The 22,344-nt window shown below is 34.4% G+C and overlaps 3 protein-coding genes across 3 annotated transcripts; 1 reads left to right on the forward strand and 2 right to left on the reverse strand.

Moving 5' to 3' along the window:
* The first annotated feature begins 541 nt into the window (after nt 1-541).
* On the forward strand, nt 542-1,626 carry LOC129797932 (3-oxoacyl-[acyl-carrier-protein] reductase FabG-like). Its single transcript, XM_055840815.1, has 2 exons — nt 542-715; nt 776-1,626. Exons 1-2 carry the CDS (start codon nt 670-672, stop codon nt 1,498-1,500), a joined length of 771 nt encoding a protein of 256 aa, XP_055696790.1. The 5' UTR covers nt 542-669; the 3' UTR covers nt 1,501-1,626.
* Nucleotides 1,627-5,895: 4,269 nt separating this feature from the next.
* On the reverse strand, nt 5,896-8,183 carry LOC129797931 (3-oxoacyl-[acyl-carrier-protein] reductase FabG-like). Its single transcript, XM_055840814.1, has 4 exons — nt 8,118-8,183; nt 7,872-7,962; nt 7,506-7,809; nt 5,896-6,517 (listed from the first exon to the last, which is right to left on the reverse strand). Exons 2-4 carry the CDS (start codon nt 7,915-7,917, stop codon nt 6,094-6,096), a joined length of 774 nt encoding a protein of 257 aa, XP_055696789.1. The 5' UTR covers nt 7,918-7,962; nt 8,118-8,183; the 3' UTR covers nt 5,896-6,093.
* A 3,358-nt stretch (nt 8,184-11,541) lies between these two features.
* Nucleotides 11,542-21,657, reverse strand: LOC129797922 (inactive ubiquitin carboxyl-terminal hydrolase MINDY-4B). The gene is made up of 8 exons (XM_055840805.1): nt 21,454-21,657; nt 14,297-14,360; nt 14,053-14,206; nt 13,922-13,963; nt 13,558-13,747; nt 13,426-13,496; nt 13,214-13,364; nt 11,542-12,089 (listed from the first exon to the last, which is right to left on the reverse strand). Exons 1-8 carry the CDS (start codon nt 21,508-21,510, stop codon nt 11,631-11,633), a joined length of 1,188 nt encoding a protein of 395 aa, XP_055696780.1. The 5' UTR covers nt 21,511-21,657; the 3' UTR covers nt 11,542-11,630.
* Between the last annotated feature and the right edge of the window lie 687 nt (nt 21,658-22,344).

The following is a 22,344-nucleotide window of genomic DNA, read 5'->3' on the forward strand; positions in this document are numbered from 1 at the left end:
TTCACTTGAATCTCTATTTTTTCTATTTAATAAAATGTGCATTGTCAGTTTAATTGATGTACTCGTGCATATTCAATTTTACCTAAAGCTTTTGGTAATTCAAATAATTACCGCAGCATTTTTGTGCGGGTAACCCCACAGATTTCCATCATTAATAACTTAATGGACAAACAATTGGATATAAAAAGCTGAAATATTTTGCACATTTTGATATATATAATATTATGTATGTATGGACATATATACATATGTCAATAATATATATTTTTGTATATATATCAAGCATATTTTGAATTAATTTCTGCTCAGTTTAGTGCAATTTACTCATCAAAATTGACAAATTTATCAATAATTTCGAATATTTTACGAAAAATTTTTGCAGAAAAACTTTTTAATTTTTATTAATTAAATATATTTAATTCAGCAAAAAATTTTCAAAAATAGTGAGCATGGAAGCAGAAGAATAACGGATATTTTTTGAAAGTTGGTACTAAAATGCTTAGACCTGAGGAGTTTCGTTGGGTCAGGGATGAAGAACTGCGCATCCGTGGGCCAGAAGATTCAGTGGAATGAGGTAGCAGCTGATTGTCAGTGCCATTTGTGGAATTGTTATCGGCAAAAGCGGCTGTTGCGTAACAGTTTATTTGTCTACAGAGGATTAAATATAAAATGAACTTCGCTGGGAAAGTTGTGCTGCTCACAGGAGCTTCCTCAGGTAACAAATTTGACCAGAAAAACCAACTTCCCAGTTAGTAAATGCTGCATTTTATTCCAGGCATTGGATACGCAACAGCTCTTCATTTGGCCAAATTGGGAGCCAGTTTGTCCTTAACGGGACGCAACGTGGACAGTCTCACAAAGCTGGTGGGTGAATGCACAAAGACACCTCCCCAAAAACACTTTGTCATTCCTGGGGACTTGACAAAGGAGAAGGATACAGAGAAAATTCTCACGGATACCATCAATGAGTTTGGAAAATTAGACGTGCTCATCAATAATGCTGGAATTCTGGAGCCTGGAACCATCGAGAACACCAGTCTTGAACAATTTGACCGCGTTATGAATACCAATATCCGATCCATTTACTATCTCACCATGCTGGCCACTCCTCATCTCATAAAATCCAAAGGAAATATTGTGAACGTGTCCAGTGTCAATGGAATCCGTTCCTTCCCCGGAGTTCTGGCATATAATATCTCCAAGGCAGCTGTAGATCAATTCACGAGGTGCGTCGCACTGGAGTTGGCGTCCAAGAACGTCCGCTGCAATGCCGTGAATCCAGGAGTGACCGTGACGAATCTCCATAAACGCAGTGGTATGACCAATGAAGCGTATGAGAAGTTCCTCGAGCACTCCCGGAACACGCATGCCCTCGGCAGACCTGGCGATGTCAAAGAATTGGCACAAACGATAGCTTTTCTGGCCAGTGATCAAGCATCCTTCATCACAGGAGCTTCCCTTCCTGTAGATGGAGGACGTCATGCCATGTGTCCACGATAAAATTTTGCATCTTTCTTCCTGAAATTGTGCCTTAAAATGCATTTACTCCCTGTTAAATTTTTATTATTAAATAAATTTTTACTGCATTAAAGCAAAATAAAGTGAACTTGTGATTTCCATACATTATGCAACTTTTGAAGTTTTACTTAACCCATTAACCTTTCAAGATTTACAGAGAATATTTACAGAGCAAAATTACAGAAAAAAATAAAGGAGGGTAGGACAAATTACGGCATGCATGAATTGTAGAACCAAAAATGACAAAAAGAACAAAGCTCAAATTTAATTTTTTTAGTGCTCGATAGTAGAGTTCCATAGCGCCAAAGAGTAAGTTGGTACTTTTGCTAGTAATTTGAAATATTCTTCGTAAATTACTGAAAAACATTTCTCGATTTTTTCACAATAAAGAGAACACAAAGCCCAAAATAGATTCTGGCTGATCCTCGGGAATATTTAGTTCATAAAATTTGTCAGTAAGCATCAACTTGAACTATACTGATAGTTTAGGCACATACACGGTAAAAACTTTTGGACACTGACCAAAATATTATAACAAGTTGTCCTTGGAACTAATTTTTTTGGAATCAATTTGTACCTAGAGAAGATATTTGTTTGTTCCAAAAAGTTTTCTTTACAGTTTTTCCACGAAGTATAGTTACAAGTTTGTTAGAGTTTTCTTTTAGAACCGTTTTGATACGGTGGAATGGGTGGAATATCTACAAATTTGAGTTGATTTAGTTTTGTACAAATTTGTTCCTGAAAGTTGGAATAGAATTTGTTGCACTCGGATGTTTTGTTCCCACTGTCAGAAACAAATTGGTACATTTTCTTTGTAAGAATATTATTCCTACATCTGTAACAATTTGTTCTAAAAAATTTTCGGTGTCCGTGGACGAGGTAATTTTTGGAACGAAATTGTTACTTATATGGAGAATCTTTTTGTTTCCATTGTTGGAAAAAAATTCGTGTTAAAGATTTCGTCTGACAGTTAAGGCTTATACTTCAGTCGAGATGGATTTCGGTGGCGAAAGCTCATAAGGAACATCAAACAAAAATCAACTTGAGAGTGTTTTATACAGACGCGTACATGACGAAATCATATGCGAGTGCTGGCAGCAGAAGGAAAAGAGAATCTCGAATTAAAAAAGTGAAATCATGTAGCACGAAAATTGCTACAGATTTGGCGTTCTCCTCGCTTCGTTGGTGACGGGTGACTGAGTGAGAGAGGAGGGATACGATTTTATACTAGACGAGCTATTTTTTGGAACAAATTCGTTACTAATATTGGGTATCTTTTTGTTCCTCCTAGAAGGTACAAATTTGTTCCAAAAATTATGGTGTCCGTGGACGAGCTACTTTTTGGAACAAATTCGTTACTAATATTGATTATCTTTATGAGTCTCGGAAAATGAACAAGATTGTTTTTTACCGTGTACGTAATTTTTTTGGGTGGATCTTTTCAATTCATAATTTCATCTCGCGGTTTATCCTCCAATCAAAACTCGATATGTGTTCTCTTTCTTAGAGTATAGGGGAAACTGAGGTACCACCAAACACTAATTTTTATTTCTAAACTACTTGGTCTATCTCGACCATTCCTTCAGTGGACAAGCATCCCTTTAGTGCCTATAAATTCCTATAGGTCTTATCCTCTGAAGTCGAATATCCGATTAAAAAATCGCAGTGTTTGGTGGTACCCCGTGTTTGGTGGTGCCCCAGTTTCCCCTACAAATCTTTTTCAGGTCTTCAACTTATATATAAAATACTCTACTCCTTCCGTTCCAAAAAAAATCGTACATCTGGAAAAATTAAAGGATTATGACACGATTTCTCGGAATTATTTTGTTATTGGCAAAAAACTTAAATAATGTTCATACATGAAAAATTTGCGGAATATTGTTGTCGGGCTTTTGCCCTGAAAGATTCCTCAGAGAGACCAAGGCTTATCGCGGCCAATTGCCCGGCAGCGACCCAGCTCTGTGCCCCCATCCGAATACTTCCAGGCCATGTTACCGACTGACTGACAGTGTCTCCTGTCAGCCAATTCCCCACACGGCGGGCAACAGAACTATATACCGCCAGTAAAAGGCCTTGCTTGGAGCGAGAGGCGGGAAATATAAATTTCCCGCAAACAGGGAATGGAATCCACCAGCCGGGCTCTATTTCGCTATCGGTGGAAAATATTGCCAACAATATTATTAAACACTTATTTTTGCAGAATCCTTATTTTAATGATATTATCCAAAAAAAATCATGTTTCCTAAAAGCCCATTTTTTGAGCCAGAGAAAGTATTATTTAATGTAAGGTAATTCCATAAAAAAATATTTTCACATTTTGCCAAAAACGCGTGGCGAAGTGTCCCAGGCTTTGCGAAGTGCTCGAACTCGTGACTTAGATGCTATCCCTCAAAAATATTTACGAATCATTTACCGTTTACCCCTTTTCAACTGATTTTTGAACAAAAAATGCTTATCGGTTCAGAACCGGTTCAATACCGGTCCACAACCGATTTGAACGGATTTATAAATCACTCAAAACATTGTTCAAAATAACTTAAGACTAGTATAATTGAATTTAGAATATAAATTAGTTATCGGTTATGATCCGGTTCATTACCGGTTTGAAACCAATTGGAACTGGTTCAGTTTTGTTAAAAATTCCAAAACCATTCTAATGAGCAAAAACATGACTCTATTCGCCTGATAAATGTGCTCTCTATAGACTTTTTTTTACCTTTGGCCTTGAAAAACCGTTAATAGGTTGAACGGATATTTTCACACATGGTTAATTGTTCGCCAGTGTAATCTCTAAAACACATCCAAAAATGAAAAAAAAATCGCACCACGTGTTTTCCAGAAACCCAAAAAAAACTTGATTTTGGAGAGTTGGGAGGAAAATGGGGGGCATATCAGTGATCCTTGCGTCGATTTATGGGGGGGGGTCTCACCCTTAGGTTCGAAGTCGCTATCTCTAACCAATTGGCCTCTAGATAGACGGGCAAACAGCGTGACAACATTTCTCAGAAATCGTCTGAAACGCAAAGATTTATTGAGAAAAGTGGGTCTCTGAAGGATAAAAAAGGATGAATTCCTCATATAAATAGAAGATGGAATAAATAATATGAATAATAAATCATTTCAGTTAGTAAATCAAGTACAGTTGAGGTGAATAAGTAGAATGTGTAATCAGGTAATTTAATTACCATGAAAGTGCTTCAAAATGTTTCATATAAATTCATTTTTTTTTAATAAAAATTAAAATTTATATATTCGAGAAAAAAATTAAGACAGGAATGGGATGGTTATACAAAATGTCTTAGTTTTGTTAATTATTCAAGCTCGGATTTAATGGGATTTAATTGCGCTTGAAGTAGTTTCACATTATCATCATAAAGTCATTTAGTTGTCCAACTGAAGGCCTATACACATTGTGAGCAATTTGCTTTAAAAATTGCATTTTTGACAGAATTTTGACGTTTCTATCTACATCAGTGCAGACAATTTTCTGCAAAAAAGCAATTTTAGACAAAAATTGCTCCCGATGTCTAAAGGCCTTTATGGGGAAAAAATTCCAATTACGAGTTCAAGGTTTATTTTACGCTACGTCAGTTTTATATTTATCGATTCACTATAAATTATTAAAAAAATTATTATCGATTAGTTCAATTTGATTGAACTCTGATTTACGCAAATTATGAATGAAATTTTTTGGATCACAAAGTACAGGGAAGAGTCGCATTTAGATGAGACGGATTAGTATCAGCGATAAATTTGTAGGGAAAAGTGCCCATGCTTGATACCATCGGAAGCTTCGTAATGACTGAATTTTATATGTTTCACAATATATATGTGACTCATCGCAACCATATTTTGAAAACTATGGGAAAGTGGCTAATTTTTAAAATATATTGCGGGGTTACTTTCATTGAAAAACGTAGGAAAAATTTAATCATTACGAAACTTCCAATGGTATCAAGCATGGGCACTTTCCTCTACTGCACTGAATCATTTAATAAAGGTTATAAAAATATTAGTTTTTTTTCTTAAAAATCTTAATAGAGTGCCAGCACTACTTTGTGGCCTTTGTCTATACTTATGGCCTCCTCGCAAAAACTTTAAAATCTCACAAAATGATTTTGAAATACCTCAAAATTAAAAAAAATGATATGTTGTTATAGCACATTATATTTTTTTGGGTTTTGAAATCAGTTTCTGACAAAAAATGCCACGAAACCATAAGTAAAGCTGTAATTAAGTTCCTGTGAGGTATTTTTTTATTCAAGATATCCATATTATATTTTAAAATCCTTAGATTTAGATGTAAACCATTCTGGAAAACCAAAAGTACAGAATTATTTGCTGCCTTTATTGCAGTCAGAGGAATAAAATGCATAATTTTTCCAAAAATAGACAATTTTATTTATTAGAATTCATTATATCAATACATTTGCATCATTAAATTATTTAGAAAAGCATCTAGTAAGCAAAATAATGCAGTGGTATAAAATTCCTGTAGTCATTTTCCGCACTAACGCTATAGACTCTCTGCACAATGATAATCCCAAAGGATAATTTATGGGTGAGAACATAAATCTATCGTGGGCACATAATGTGGCGCCCACCACAAATTGGCAAGTTGGCACCAGTGATAAAGGATGCTCGGTCGCTGGCCAAGAAAACAATACCTTCCGCCACTTCATCCACTGTCCCCACACGTCCTAGCGCATGAGTGGTCCTGCCGCGCTCAAGAAATTCCTCATAGGCCTTATCGTCCATTCCGCCTCGCTTGTGGATATCCGTTACGATAACACCTGGATTTACGGCATTTACGCGAACTTGTTTAGGCGCCAACTCAAGAGCTGTGCACTTGGTGAATTGGTCCACAGCGCTCTTGGACATGCCATATGCCAGGATATTCGGAAAAGATCTAGTTCCTGCCACACTGGATACATTAACGATATTGCCCTTGGTCTTGATAAGATGCGGAACAGCTAGCATGGTCAAGTGATAAACGGACCTGAATCAAATTGAATTATTCTTAGTATCATTTCTAAAAATACTCTTATTGAGTGCTTTTATCTGGGATGCACTAGGGTTAGTGTGCCAAATTTCGGCATAGTTGCATGCAAGCGCCAAAGTCTCAAGTTTGAAATGTAATATTTTTAATAAAAAATGATTTTTTTTATTCCTTCTTCTTAAGAAGGAGTGTTGCTTGGAACCTTGTAAACCGTTTATCGTCTTTATTTACTCTAAAATCATTCTTAATACATTTTAAAATGAATAAATATATAGGCATAGCTTTGGTGCCCTATTTCGGCCACCTTTATTCTCATAGTTTCTTGCCCTTAGGAAATTCTTTCAATGTCTTTTTCACGTCATCTCGTTTGTCGTAGCTACATTTTTTGTTATTCTTTTTCATTGTATAATCTCTAGAGTATTTAAAAACTAAAAATTCATGGAAATTCGAGGAACAAAAAAGGTGGCCGGAATTGCAAGCTGGCCGGAATTTGGCACACTTACCCAACAACACTCACGTCCACTGTTTTTTTTTAAATAATTTTATTTAAATAAGGTATAATGAGAATGAGCCGTATGAGCAATGAGAATTGCATATTTCGCAGGTAAGGTATTCAGGGTAAATTTAGGATAGTGTAAATGAAATGTGATAAATATACGAAGGTGCAACCAATGTACGGCACAGAAAGTACTCTTCATGAATATTCAGATCCAGATAATAACAGGAAACATTTCTAAGTTGATGGAGAGGTTTCATTAAAACTTTCACACATCTTTGCTCCAAAGAGCTTTTAGAGCATTTGCAAATAATTTTCAGAAATTTCTCTCATTTCAAGAAAGAGCTTCTGCGTTAGACCACAAATTGATATGATTGTGGGAATATAAAGGAGATAAGACTCGAGTGTTGCTTAATTGAATAAGATGATGAAACCCGTTGATTGAAAACTATATCCTAAATAATGGAAAGAAATAAATCACACAAAGCTTACCTCACGTTGGTGTTCATAATACTATCGTATTGTTCCAAGCTTGTGTTTTCGATGGACCCACCTTCCAAAATTCCCGCATTATTCACCAGAACATCCAACTGACCAAAGTGCGCAATGGTATTATTAATGATCTTCTTGGCATCATCCTCCTTTGTCACATCGGCCACAATTATCGCATTGCTGCGTCCAGATTTTGGGGATTTGCATTTACCCAAAGTCTCCCGGAGACGTTCTTCATTGCGTCCAGTAATGGCCAATTTTGCCCCCTGTTCAGCAAATAAAATTGCCGTTCCGACGCCAATTCCTGCAAAATTGACGCTACAATTTCCTCCCACTGGTGCAGAATAATTGATTCCATCCCATTACCTGACGATGCTCCGGTAATTAAAACAACCTTCCCTTCGAATGCCATTGCGAGACTGGAATTTGAGCTTAAGCTTGGATGCCTCTTGGCGTGCTGATAAGATTAATTGAAATCGATATATTGCTGTTATATAATACCCTCAGAATCTCTTTTATTCTCTCAAGCATACACTCCAGCTCTATCTCATCTTCAAGCACCACAGTACCTCTCTCATTTAACCATAAATTTCGATTAGAATAATTACCTACCCGCTATCTCTACTATAGACAACTCCGGATCGAGTAAATAATATGCCTTGACACATGCTATCTTGACGAAACAAATTTAAACTTTAGTACATTTAACGATTTCAAAGCCAATTAATTCTCCCTCTGGAATTATTCAGATACTACAGACAACATTTAAAAGTGAAAGCAATTTTGAATGAGAGAAAAGAATAATATAATTAAATACTAAAAAAACAAAACACCTCGACTCTGTTAAAATAAAATAAATAATGGAATAATGAACTGATAAAAGTTCAGGTAAAATGTGCATAGTATACTTACTTTAAAAAGATATAGCAAAACAAGCAAAATAATTTACGAGGATTAGTTATAAGAAGTAAATTAAATAAGGATGAGTAGTTTGAAGAAGGAAAAGTTTCGTCGTTTGCTACTTTTTCATACCCATTTAGGACAATTAAACGACTAAACCCTTCATGTAACTGAAGCAGTATCTTAGACCCATGTTCAATTAAATCAGGAACTTCGTATATCTTGTTGTTTGAATTCTACTATTATTTTTATAAACTATTCATTTCATCACTGAGAAATCCAAAGAAGTTAAAATGACATTCCGGAAATGTTAATTTTACCCTGCATTATTGATCCCAAATCGGTGTAAATATTACCCTTTTTAGGTGTATTAGGGATTAAAAATACCCTTTTTCATGTGAATTTTACCCTTAGAAAGGTGTAAAATTAACATTAAAAAATGTTGATATATTTTTATACCTAAAAAGTGTTAAAGTTATGAGGGAAAAAAGTTAATCGCACCACTGTTTTTTTCTAAGTGATTAAACTCCACAAACCCAACTGTAACTCTCTTTATAAAGCTTTGGTAATTAAAACCGCCTCAAAAATTCTTTTATACAGTCATAAAGTTCAGTGTTACTGAATGCAAAGATAAAATTCCATCGTCAGTGAAAAGCTCACATCCAAGATCTTTTTTTTTGTTGCATCTCTTAAACTTTCTTTTTGAATATTTAACTACTGAGAGTCGCTATAAAACAAATGCACTCACAAAAGAAAGAGGATATTATTCTTAATTTTTTGATAACAGGTTTCACATAATTGGAAATCAATTTGATAAGGAGTTATCAATTTAAAATGGTGTGAAGTAATTAAATGCTGCAGATACCAAATTATAAAAGTACGTGTATCGCTTGGGAAATCAATATTAATCACATTTATTATATTCTATTTCAGAAAGAATCTTTTTTACAAAAAATAGCACAGAATTTATTCGAGTGCCTGTTTCCGTATTATTCCTTCAAAGAGGATTTTTTTTATAGATTTCCAATGGGTACATTTCCAATTAAGGTTTTTAAAATTGGGATGGGCTAGATCATGAAGTGTTTGCTCTATAATGAAAATGTCTCAGGTTCGATTTCCCTTTCGATTATCTGAAATTTTCTGGTTTATAAGGTAGTCGAATCTCATTCAGTGAGCTTAACTTCACTGATGGCATTTAACTATAATTGGTTTAAAGGAGAACCTAGTGTAGAGTATTAAATCTGTGGCGTTAGAGATCCTTAATTGAAGCGACGAACCAATGTTTGAAAAAAACATGTGTTCACAACTGATAACATACTTTCAGGCATCTGGTTAATTACTGCCACTATCCACGACAAAACTATCCACATTAAAAAGTAGCGCCCTCAGCAGTTCGTTAAGGGTGAGCCACAATTACAAGTTAAAAGAAATTGATAATTATTTATTGATTAAATTGATAAACTATTTAAGAATATACCACTAAAATTTCAGAAAAAACTTCGAAGAATTGTCGATGATAATAGAGATGAAAGCAACGGAGTAGAGAAGAGCCGGTATAATATTTGAGACACCTTTTCATGTCTTTACTTTTGACTTCAATTTAGTTTAATTTTAACCGGACAGTCCGGTCAGTAAAGGTTATCTTAAATATATACTAAATTAAAAAAAAAATGTTTAAGAAAGCGAGGATGCAAAGACACCCCTGGAGCGCAAGCTAAATTAAACTAAATTAAAGTCAAAACTGAAGACATGAATCGGATCGATAAAGACCATCCTCAAGCACTGGAATTAAAGAAAAGCTTACAACCCTTACAACAAACAAGGGTGCAAAGTAACCCACATCTGCGGTATTAATTCAAACTCCCCTTAATGGTCTGATTAATTCTCTCACGAGAATAATTCTAAACACACGGAAGAACTCACGAGAGATCAAAGAAATCATACGATTAATAAAGGGGGTGTGGCAAGGCGTCCCATGATTCGCAAAGTGTTCGAACTCGTAACTTAGATTGTGTACCTCAAAAGTATGTTGCATCATTTACCATTTACCGGTTAATAACAACCGATTTAAACCTATTAAAAGATTGCCCAAAATACCTTAGGAGTAATATAATCGAATTTTAGATACAAATTAGTTATCGGTTGTGAACCGGTTCATAATCGAGTGGAATCGGTTTAGGTTTGTCAGAAATTCCAAGACCTTTCCAACGATTCCAAGCATTGAACCTTTGGTCTTGAAAAAAAACTGTTATTAGCAAGGTTATTAGAATATTACACGGTATTTTCGTATGGCCTCTAAACACTAGAGAACATATTGAAGAAAATTCCCTACGGTCGTGTAGGAAAAAGTCTTCAGTATGAACAGAAATTTCTTCAGTAGAAAAGTCATAGACATAATGTCCGCCTAGGTAATCTCTAAAAGATATCCAAAATCCAAAAATATAAAAAAATTGCACGACATATTTTTAAACAATCCCAGAAAACAAAGTTTTGCGGGGAAGTGGAGAGGGAGGAGAAAATGTGTGGTATATATTAATGGTCGGAGGATCGACTTATGAGGCGTCCCCCGAAAGTTCCAAGTCTCTATCCCTAACCCTTTGGGCTCTAGCCGTGGTCATCTTGGCCTTTGGAAGGGGGACTCAAGAGATTTTAATACTCCTCTTTTTCTGGAGTTCGAGCAGTCAAATATAGGAAAAGAATTAAAAAGTTTGTGAGGAATAGGTGATATTTAGGTAGATCATGTGATCTTCCCAAGTCGATATCTATAACCGTTTGGTCTCACTCAGTCAGAGCACTTAAATATGCTCTATATAACATAGAAACTTCGGATTATGATTTTTATCACAAATTTTCAGACCTCACAGCCTAACAAACATTGATAGCACCAATGTTTATTAATCTACCTCAAAATGATGAGACTTTAAGAAAACCATTTTAAGGTTGAGAAATTAAAATGGTACAGGCGCAATTTTATTTTTAAAAATTTTCGTATTCTTTTACCCAGTTACCTCTAATGTAGCACTAGCTATAGCTAAAGATGGAGAGTATTACATTTCTAGGAAGAATATTACTTTTATTTGAAATGAAATTGTATGCAATAAAACGATTAATGAAATTATCAACATCCAGGAATATATTGTGAATGGGATAATTTTATTCTAGATTTACAGTACTGTTACAGGAATTTTTGTTATCAGATGCTGTAGGTAGGATTTATCCCATGTACTAGTAGTTGAGTGAGGGTGGGGCTGGACCGTGGAAAGTAATTTTCGCGTCCATCCACTTTGTATGGATCAATCTTTCAAGTGGAGTAGCGACAATATCCTGAGTATTGTTGCTATTTCCGCTGTTGTTTCCACTCCCTGCACTACTATTCTGCCTCTGTAGCATAGCTTCTGGATCCTCATGGGTCCTTGTGTCCACTGTCATAGAGAGGTGGCATCCAGCACAGGTGTAATAGTGCAATTCAAACCGTTTCTCAGCGTGGTAATTCCTCAAAAGCTCCCGATTGGAATTGAAGACAACGCCATAGTGACCGCAGCAGCTGGTAACCCAAATAGGGATAGCCGGTGTCTTAAGTCGAGATCCTGGCTGGCGAGATGATGCCTGAACAGCCTCATTATCACCCTCCCAGACAATTAGACCGATGCTAGATCTCTGCAGGATTCCAAATTGTGGAAGGGCCTGGGAGACGAATTAATTTAATGTTTACTTCTCACTGCATATAAATTGATAGAGCGATTAGTGCATTCATGAGAAACACATTAAGTTCACATGAATGGGTGAATGTGATTGTCAGATTAGGCAGCATATTAAATTTAATCATAATAATTTATGTTGTGCTCCATGGGGAATTACATTAATTTTACTTAATCTCCCTCAGGGAAATTTAAAATATGTGCTTTATGATTTTATTCATATTAAAATTAATAATCAATTAAAATTCTGGTTTATAAATTAATTTTCTCTCATTATTTTTTGCAAATTATTTTAAATACACAACAAAAGCAGATTTTAATATTCAAGAGAATTTACAAAAACAATATCACGTTATCATTTAGTTCTATAAATCCAGTAAAATTGGTTATTGTCTTTAAGGTTATGTTAAAGATGTGAAATGTAATTTTTTATACATAAAATCATTAGAAAATTATGCTTTTAAGAAAGGCTTTTAGAAGCGCTATCTTTTATTAAGTGCATTTAATGGGTCAAGTACTAGAGCTCTCGCTCTATGATGCAAGTGTCCCGGGTTCGAATCCCTTTTAGGTCACCAGGAATTTTTCTGGCGTTAAAGGTGTTCCGATTGCATCCAGTGAGCTTCACTGCACTTGATTCTACGGGCATGGGACTGACAATCTCATCCCGTACAAAAAAAAATAATGCATGTCTAGAAATCCCCTTGCGGGGGAAGGCCTTGTTCCTTCATGGAATGTCGTGTCAGCAGCATTATTATTATCCTTTATTAAAGCTCTTGATCTTATGAAGCAGTAGGGGAATTCTGTAACAGTACGACAACGTCATATGAAAAATTAAAGAATTTTAATATGGAAAATTCAAAAACAAAATAATAGGCAATCAAATTCGTATCAGTTACTAAGAGCTTCATAGGATTCCCTTCAATGGCTATTTGATAGTTATTGGTCTTTAATGTTCTTCTGCTGCTGAATTTACCACGAAAATTTGTCATATGGCATTGTTATATCGTTACAAAATAGCTTTAAAGTTTAACAAAGAAAATTTGACTTCAATTATCTATGATTTATTCATAATCCCACCAATTTTGAAATATTTAGAAATTAGTAACTTACATAGTGGTCCTCATCGCCGACATAAACAACACCATTGTGTAAATATGGCGTAGCTCTTCCGGTTAAGAGTAGAGTAACAACATTAAGTGATCCCTCTTCATGCGGTCCCATTAAATGAGCACCTTTTGGTGCATCCAAATCTGTCTTGATTCTGAAACAAATCGCACAAATTTATAAATTCAGAATCAGTAAGTCCTTCTTATCAAGAATACTTGGCTGTTGATCTGGTGATAACAGCACTGTACAGAAACACCAAGGCGCCTGGTCCTGGATCTTCAACAAACTGCAAGAGAGAGTTTTGGAACAAATTTCTGGGAGAATATTTGAGATAAAAGCAAACTTACGAAAAATAAAAACCGTTTGATAAATATTTGCAAATCTTCCAAATTGGTGAACTCAAAGAGGTACAATTTTTCTGTAACTGAATCCTGAAAGTACGTGTGACTGTGGGGGATATGTGGTATTTCTCCTGGTAGAACCACGGTTACCAACGATTTTTCACCAATCATCCAAAGAATGGATGAAATAGACCGCCTTCGGGAAGCAAAGTTATCCCATAACCGTAGCATTAAATTGAAGTAAAAAGAAATACACCAAACATAATATTACCATTCATATTCTATTGAGCATATATTATATAATATTAATACCAAAAGAATTTTACCAAACTATTGAAAAAAAAGTTAACATATAAAACAATTTCCATACCAAAGTGCTTCATGCTGCTGAGCTTCGGTCGGTTTCAAGAGACTGTTGTGAGTTTTTCATGCGAAATATAAAAAGTAAATGCTTTATGCATGAAGTTTCCGGATGGAAAATAAAGCACAAAATGTACATACACGTCCAGTGGGAGAGATTTTTCTCGTGCTCTACTGTCAAAAAGGAAGTATTTTATGATGAAAGCTTGTAGAACTGACTGAAGTCCTCGTGTTGCATTTCTTGGGCATCGTAAACCATATGGCAATTCCTGATTCGGTTGACCAAATATGAGACCTACGTGTTTGCCAGGAAATTGATTCGTCTTACCCCCTTTTTTTCAGTACTCTTGATATTTCAGTGAATTTATTGCGCAAGATAGCTCACCCGTTCTTGTCCATTCTCCTCGTGGAGGAGCTGCTGCTGACCCAAAGACCGTCTGACGCAGATCCTTTGAGGGAATTTCAGATACAACATCAAAGTCTTGATTTTTTTATTGATATTCAACAAGAGAAATTGTGAAAGTAATTCAAATGTTACATACTCCCTCTGTCCCGATATAAGTCGTACGTTTGCTAGTACATTTTATATGAAAAAATGCACGACTTATTTAGGGACAGACTTACTTATTCATTTACTTATTCGTTCTTATATTTAATTAATTTTATTCAATTAAGGGGTTACGTGGTTCAAAAAGACTGGAAAACATCATATTAGGTGAGATTCTTAACAAAATCTCACCTACTATAATCCTAACAAAATTTCATGTCGTCCGATCGACCTCAAATTTGGCCAAAATGTGTTTCGCCACTTCCTGATTCCGAATATATATGTGGCTAAGTTACGTTCCCGGCCGCTCTTTGGAGCTTAATAGCTCCTAAACTAAAAAAGATATCGACTTGCGGTTTTCGGCAAAGGTTATATATCGGGTGAAAATTGCAACTTGGTGCATAGACCCCCCACCCCCCACCCCTCCTTCCGCCATTTTGAAGACCCCCCTTTTTTTGTTTTCTCAATAGCTCCGCCCCTATGGCATTCAGCGGACTCAAATTTTAGTATGTTATAGCTGGGCCTTAGAGCTTTCCATCAATACCAAACTTAAGGTCCCCCGACCCCCCTGACCCGAGCTATAAGGGTCCAAAAAAAATTTCTTAAAATGGCCATAACTCCGGTTCTAATTGTCAGAATTTAAAAAGTGAGGGCTTTTTGGAAAGCTCTCGTGAAATGCCACTTCCCCTTCTAACATCGCAAGTTCATAAAACCACCGCTAGGGGCGCTTTTTTTAAAAAGAAAATTTTTAAATCTTAAAAGTTAAATAACTCAAAAATTCCATTGTGCATCGGGCTGAAAATTTAGTATGTTGTAGCCGTTGATTATACCTATCAAACAAAAAAAACCTTAAGTCAATCTAAAACCCCTGACCCGAGCTATAAGGGGTCAAAGTTCGAACATTGACCGGCCTCTATCTCCGGTTTTAATTAACATAGCGACCTAAATTTTACCTTTTTGGTTTCGTCTCGATGAGCACTTTCAGATGGAAGTTCAAAAAGTCACCACAGGTGGCGCTGTGATAGCGTCAAAATTCATCGAAATTCAAAGTCACTTTTCTCAAAAACGGCATTGTGCAAGTTAATGAAATTTTAGTATGTTGTAGTCCAGTCTAGGACGTTTCCAAAATGGTGCGTATGCGCGCTGTGGTTAAAACAGAACCGGAGATATGAGGGGTCAAAGTTCACAAAGTTCAAAAAATCATATCTCCGGTTCTATGTGACCGATTTTGATGAGTGAGGGCTTAAACGAAAGATCTCACCAAATGCTACAACTTTCTAGAATATTTGAACTTCGTGGGACAAACACCAGGGGCGCCACAGTCGAAAAACCAATTTCAATATCACATAACCTCAATTATCTCGACTGTCGCTGAACCGATTTTGATGATTACTTCAACATAATTGTAGAGGACATTTGTCTCTACATTTCGTCCATACGTGATTTTCCGCTCAGACTACGCTATCACTCCGATTTTGCCGTTTAAGTGTGAAAAAAATGATTTTTCCCATAATAACGCTTTGAAATCACTCAGATGCCAATTTGACTGCCTCTACTCCACCAAGACACTTAAAATAGGGTTTTAAATGGAAAGTCCCACAAAATACAACAATTCTTTGAAATAGTTGAAGCTCAACAAATGACTACTTGGGGCACTCTGGATGAAAAAACGAGTTAAGAAACAAAAAACCTCGCTTATCTTGGCTTCTGAGTAATCGATGAGTTCAATGTTCTATGGGAAAATTATAGAGAACATTCTGGTCTACATTTCACCCATATATCACTTTTCTGCCAGTTCATCCAAATCCTTGATATTTTGGTTTAAATACAAAATTTGCATAATTTCACGAATTTGATTCAAGATGACTGAATGGCGTCTCCCAACTTCAGCTCTAAATCGAATTTGCATGCACTCCGAGCTAGCTCACGTTAAGAATCTCACCTACATAAGCCGGTTAGGATTATCTGTCCCTTTTCACTATTTTTTTCATTATAGTGAATTTTCACTTTTAATTTAAGTTCTTAAGCATATAAAAGTACACCATTTAATTTAAATTTTCTGAAATTTTGATTTGAAATATTGTATTGTTATCGTCACCCCTGATTTTCTGAGACAATTTGTGAAAAAAACATGCTTTTTCGATGGACAAGATTTCTTAGAGTATATTCACATAATGTCAAAAAACTAAATGCATAACGGCGTTATCACACTTGCACATTAAAATTTTAATGTGATTCACATTAATTGTCGCTTGTGATCGTCCAAATATGTTATTTGTGTCTTTGAGTCATTTAATATTTTGGGTTTTTCTATTTATTGATAAAGAAGTGGACTTGACCTGTAAAAATAAGTTTAAATTTACTTAAAGCATAAATATTTTTCACATTAAAAAATTAAAGGGAAAATCGCATTAATTTTTCGCATTAATGTTATAAATCAATTTATATCAAATTTTGCGGGCCAAATCTACCTTTTTATCTACAAATAGATTAAATTTTGAATATAAAATGATTCAAACACACAAATTACACATTTGGACTCCCATAGCGACAATTAATGTGAATCATATTAAAATTTTAATGTGCAAGTGTGATAACACAGTAAGAGAGACTGGGGCAAAACTTGTCAAAACGCATATTTAATCCTCTCATGAGCTCTGAGAAAACTTCAACGTTTTATAATCAGCATATTCTTATAGGAAATTTACTGCTCTACAACATTGCAGAAGACTATTTTCCTCTATCTCAAAAGAAATGTAATTTTCGAATCATTTTCTAAAAGTCGATTTTGTGGAGATTCTCAAAATTGCTGGGGCAAATTTTGACAGTCTTCGGATAATTTGTGACGTTTTACTCGAACACTCGTTTTACTCGAAGATAATTTTTCTGTATCTTAACGAGAAATGTGCTTAAATTGAGCTAATTAGTATTGATATTTTCTAAATATATGCCAAATATTCTAAAAATAGGGCTCAAAATTTCATTATTTTTTATTTTACAAAATCCTTCCCCGAATCCCTTGAAACTTTGTAAGTTTAAGAAGGTTCATGAAGGCTACCTATAATAAAAATTTCATGCCTCAGTTCCTTTTATTTTAGAAGATAGTGAATATTGAAATTTTCGTTTTGACAAATTTTGCCAAAGTCTCCCCTATTTCCCGTTAGCTGATGAGTTAAACTCGTACTTAAATCATAGATTTTTTAATGAAATTTGGATTTTTGGCAAAATTTTATACAAAAAATACAATTATGATCAAGATAAAAAAAAGTTTTTCCGTTCAAGTACGAGTTTAACTCATCAGCTAAGAGGAAATATTCATTTTTTTACGACAGATCAACATTATTCTCTGAGAAATCTTGCCCACCGAAAAGTATAAGTACATTTAAACAACTGAATTTTTAAAATTACAAAATGAAAATTTCAGAAAGCATAGTTAAAATGTTTTGCTTTTATAAGTTTAACCGTTTAAGAACGATTAGGTCACCTAAAAATGGGGTCCTTCTCGTCCGTAATGGCCTCTACACACTAGGAGCAATTTCTTTTAAAAAAATGCCTTTTTTAAAGAAAATTCTGCCTATCCTTGTTGGCAGATATACGTCAGAATTTTTTAAAAAGGCAAATTTTGAATAAAATTGCTTCTAGTGTGTAGACACCATAAAGCGCTAAGTTCTCAAATAAACTTTTCTTTTTTTATTTTGTCGAAAAATGATGTAAAGAAAATATGCTGGTTTTTTAGTCGGCGAGACCTACAGAACCCCTTAACTTAGGGTGGAAATTAGAAACTTATTTCATAACTTTCTTTGACAGCTATTTATTCAAATGACAACACAAACTGTATGAGAGTAATTATATATTCTTTTAACTGAGTCGTGTGATTATATATTTAAAATTAAAAGGATAGATGATAATACCAAAAATGTTTATTAAAACCTAATATAATGTGAAATGTATAGTAGGATTTCATGTTCACTGCCATATTAGCATTGATAAGCGGACTTTATCTAATACATTAGAATGGAAGAAAAATTATTCAAAGGGTACATTAAACACCAATGAATTTATTACATCACCGACAAAGTCCCAAAATTAATTACTGCTCGAACTCAAATAGGGTAGTTATATAATCCGCTTTTTTCCAACTTGTCACCACTCTGGGTCATAAACGGCGCAAGATATCAACTTTCGGTCTTCAGCGACCCCAATAAAAAACATAATCTGCAGAAAGTTTTTTTTTCATCTTCCCCACCTCTGTCGCTTCCCAAACCATGTTTTTGATCCTACTAAAAAAGGCCCCAATAATTTCTTTTATTTTTGGATTTTTTGTGGGAGGTCGAACAGGTGAACATTTCATCCAAATAAAGAACTAAAAATTCTCCATCTTGAATTTTTGAAAACCAAACCTCAATCTCGTTGAAGGGCTCATTTTTTAGCCGATTTGGTTAAATTAGGATATTTTGGATAGGTCTTTATATTTCTTATCCGGCAGTATCAGTCTATATCGGTAATAAATTGGTCAAGTAATCCTAATTGATACATCTTTCTCGAATACCTCTTTTTTGTATGTAAGCATATTACTCATAGAAAGAATATTTTAATAATATATTAGATGAGATCATATATTCTGTCAGTAGAAGAGGTAAAAAGTTTGGAGTGGTATATCTCAGCTCCTGATGAACATAATTGGATGAGTGAACTATTGTTGGAAAGCTTGGTTCATTAGCTTTCAAAATCTGGTATATGTAATTGGCTATGGGTAAATCATGGTCATCCAGAACCATTTATGTCGAAGAAGACACTTTTTGCAGCGTCATTTTTGACCATCTACTGCTGGGACCAGGAGTGACCCACAATTCTCGCACAAGGACTATTCGTTAGAGGAACTCAAAGGATATAATTTGTGGAAGAAACTTTTTTTTTGGACGTCTTACTTTTTTTTATTCATCGACTTTTGCAAGAATTTTAACATTTTACACGCAAGGAAAAAATTACAAAAATCCTAAAAGAGTGGTTTCTGGAGGGGAAGGATAGACGTGGGGATGAAATTGATATGATATTTGGATTCCTTGGATCAACTTATGGGGGAGTACTTAGAACATTCCAAGTCGACATCTTCATTAGTTTGTCCAGAAAATGAGATAGAAGGATTTCTGTCATTTTTTTCTATGCGTGTAAAATGTTAAAATTCTTGCAAAAGTCGATGAATAAAAAAAAGTAAGACGTCCAAAAAAAAGTTTCTTCCACAAATTGTACCTTTTGAGTTCCTCTAACAAATAGTCCTTGTGCGAGAAAAGTGGGTCACTCCTGGTCCCAGCAGTAGATGGTCAAAAATGACGCTGCAAAAAGTGTCTTCTTCGACATAAATGGTTCTGGATGACCATGATTTACCCATAGCCAATTACATATACCAGATTCTGAAAGCTAATGAACCAAGCTTTCCAACAATAGTTCACTCATCCCATTATGTTCATCAGGAGCTGAGATATACCACTCCAAACTTTTTACCTCTTCTACTGACAGAATATATGATCTCATCTAATATATTTATTACCGAATTTTCTAGTTCAGAATTGTTTTCCAATTTGTGAATGAATTTAATCGATAATAAACCGATATGCACAAAAAATCTGTAAAAGGATAGTTCATGGATAGCTGTATCTTGTGAGTTCGAGCATTCCGCAAAGGTGAGACGCTTTGCATAACTTTCCATAACTTTTTGAAATTACGTTTTTTTTTATACCAACTCAGCCAAATTTAGAAAATTTTTTTTTCTTTATATAATTTTAAATTTCTAACAAAAATATATCTGATTAAATAAAAAGAAATAGAAAAAAACCTTTTCTTTCTTTAACAAAAACTTGCATAATAATTTCGCTGGTTTATATTTTTTTTAATACATATTACTGGCCAATATTTAATTTTTACAGATTATTTGCACAATTACTATCACAAAAGAGAACTCTTATATCAAAGTGTATCAATCACTTGTAACGTTCAAAGTCATACTTAATAAAAAATAAAGAACGGACTGACAAGGTGTTTTTCAACTTCTAAAAAAAGCATTTAGATTTAGTAATTTTCATTAAAAGCCTCTTAACTCACGATCTCAACTATACTATACAGCACGTAATTTTCCCCAACTATAGAAAATTCGACGTATATGTTTTATTTCATAAGATTATACAATATGATATGAAAGTTGAATTGCAAAATTTATTTCATAAGGATTGCGAAAGTTATACGTCTGTATTTGTTTGAAGTCTAATAAATTTGAAATTTAAACTTTAAATTCAATATAAGTCATGCACGAAGTATTTGTAGAAAATATAGAAAAGAACTATCATATAGCTCTGTTATTTTCTTTGTTTAAACCGGGTAATTTCTAATTTAATATCACTTGTTTTATAATTAAAATTCATATTTGGAATTCAATTGAATTAATTTTGAAAAACAAATAAATTTTCAAATATATCTTCATTTGATATTTTCATTTAATTAAAGACAAATACAGCAAAAGATGGTGCATTGACAAATTAGAGAGGAGCACAATCATTATGATAACAATTTTTGGAGCGGAAGATACTGATTTGAGTAAGAGGCACGGAAAATTAGCAATATGGACTGAGTTGAATAAATTAAAACGTATTTTAGGTACAAAATTAGATTAAATTGAGGTATAAAACTTTCTGTTGAGTTATGAATTAAATATAAGCTGTGATTTTCATAAAGGATAATAAAAAGGAGATAAGTAAACCATCGTGAATCCGTTATACACTTCACATATCCAAATTGTTGTACTTTGGGATTGAGCCTAGAGCGTGACAAGCAAAAAGGGTTTGTTTGTGTTAATTAAAATGCTCCAATGTCACTTATGTTCCATCAACATTAAATTTTAATTTTACAGACGAGAAAAAAATGGTAATTCTGGGACAGAGTAATATTTTTCTGGATGGTCTGAAAAGCCTTTTTTTGCCGTGATAAAATTACTTAACACTCACAATAGCTTGCTCGAGAGTAATGGGAGTTCCGCCCGTTAACTTAATTCGAGTCACCATGTTCCAACTGACTCCTTGACGGATACGCACTACTCTAAACGTTAGAGACTACCTCTTATTTATACTAAGGACAGAGCGACACTCTGAGCTTCACTTTGGCTGTTTCAATACTCGGTTTGGCAAAAAAGGTAATAATAATAGAGCAAGGAGAGGTAAATGTGCATCAGTGTGCGCCATCAATGGTGATACTGTTTGAGCTTTTTAGAGCTTTCGCGTGTCGACTTGAGTGTTTGTTTGGCGCGAGCATAAAAGTTGGCAAATCAAATCGATTTTGATTGCACGGTAGCACCATATACACTAGTAAAAATAAAACGATGAAATGACAAAAATTTCAGTGTTTCAAAAGATGATATATACTCCATCATTTTGAAACAATGATTTTCATCTTTTGTCAATAGATGACCAACCATCTTTTTTCAAACACTGAAAATCATCTTTTGGAAACAATGGAATATATAGCATCTTTTGAAACACTGATTTTCAGCGTTTGGCAACAATGATTTTCGGTGTTTTATAGGATCAAAATTTTGCATTTCATTGATCGAAACACTGTTTTTCAGCGTTTCTGAACAATGATTTTTAGTGTTTTACACGATGAAAATATTGAACTTCATTGTTCGAAACACTGTTTTTCAGTGTTTCAGAACAATGTTTTTCGGTGTTTTATACCATGAAAATTTTGCACTTCATTGTTCGAAACACTGTTTTTCAGTGTTTCTAAACTATGCTTTTCACCGTTTTACACGATGAAAATATTGCATTTAATTTACTGAAACACCGTTTTTCAACGTCTTAGAAATTTATTTGATTATGAGACGCTGTTTCCTCGCTTTT

Source organism: Phlebotomus papatasi, chromosome 1, assembly GCF_024763615.1.
Source record: "Phlebotomus papatasi isolate M1 chromosome 1, Ppap_2.1, whole genome shotgun sequence".
NCBI lineage: Eukaryota > Metazoa > Arthropoda > Insecta > Diptera > Psychodidae > Phlebotomus > Phlebotomus papatasi.

Bases quoted from the DNA above. Each gene is read 5' to 3' on its own strand.
- LOC129797931 (XM_055840814.1), bottom strand. From the start codon at position 7,917: ATGGCATTCGAAGGGAAGGTTGTTTTAATTACCGGAGCATCGTCAG. The intron at 7,810-7,871 runs GTAATGGGATGG...TCAATTTTGCAG, and splicing joins AATTACCGGAGCATCGTCAG to GAATTGGCGTCGGAACGGCA. The intron at 6,518-7,505 runs GTAAGCTTTGTG...AATTTGATTCAG, and splicing joins ATTATGAACACCAACGTGAG to GTCCGTTTATCACTTGACCA.
- LOC129797932 (XM_055840815.1), top strand. From the start codon at position 670: ATGAACTTCGCTGGGAAAGTTGTGCTGCTCACAGGAGCTTCCTCAG. The intron at 716-775 runs GTAACAAATTTG...ATTTTATTCCAG, and splicing joins GCTCACAGGAGCTTCCTCAG to GCATTGGATACGCAACAGCT.
- LOC129797922 (XM_055840805.1), bottom strand. From the start codon at position 21,510: ATGGTGACTCGAATTAAGTTAACGGGCGGAACTCCCATTACTCTCGAG. The intron at 14,361-21,453 runs GTGAGTGTTAAG...ATTCCCTCAAAG, and splicing joins TTACTCTCGAGCAAGCTATT to GATCTGCGTCAGACGGTCTT. The intron at 13,497-13,557 runs GTAAGTTTGCTT...TCTCTCTTGCAG, and splicing joins TCAAACGGTTTTTATTTTTC to TTTGTTGAAGATCCAGGACC.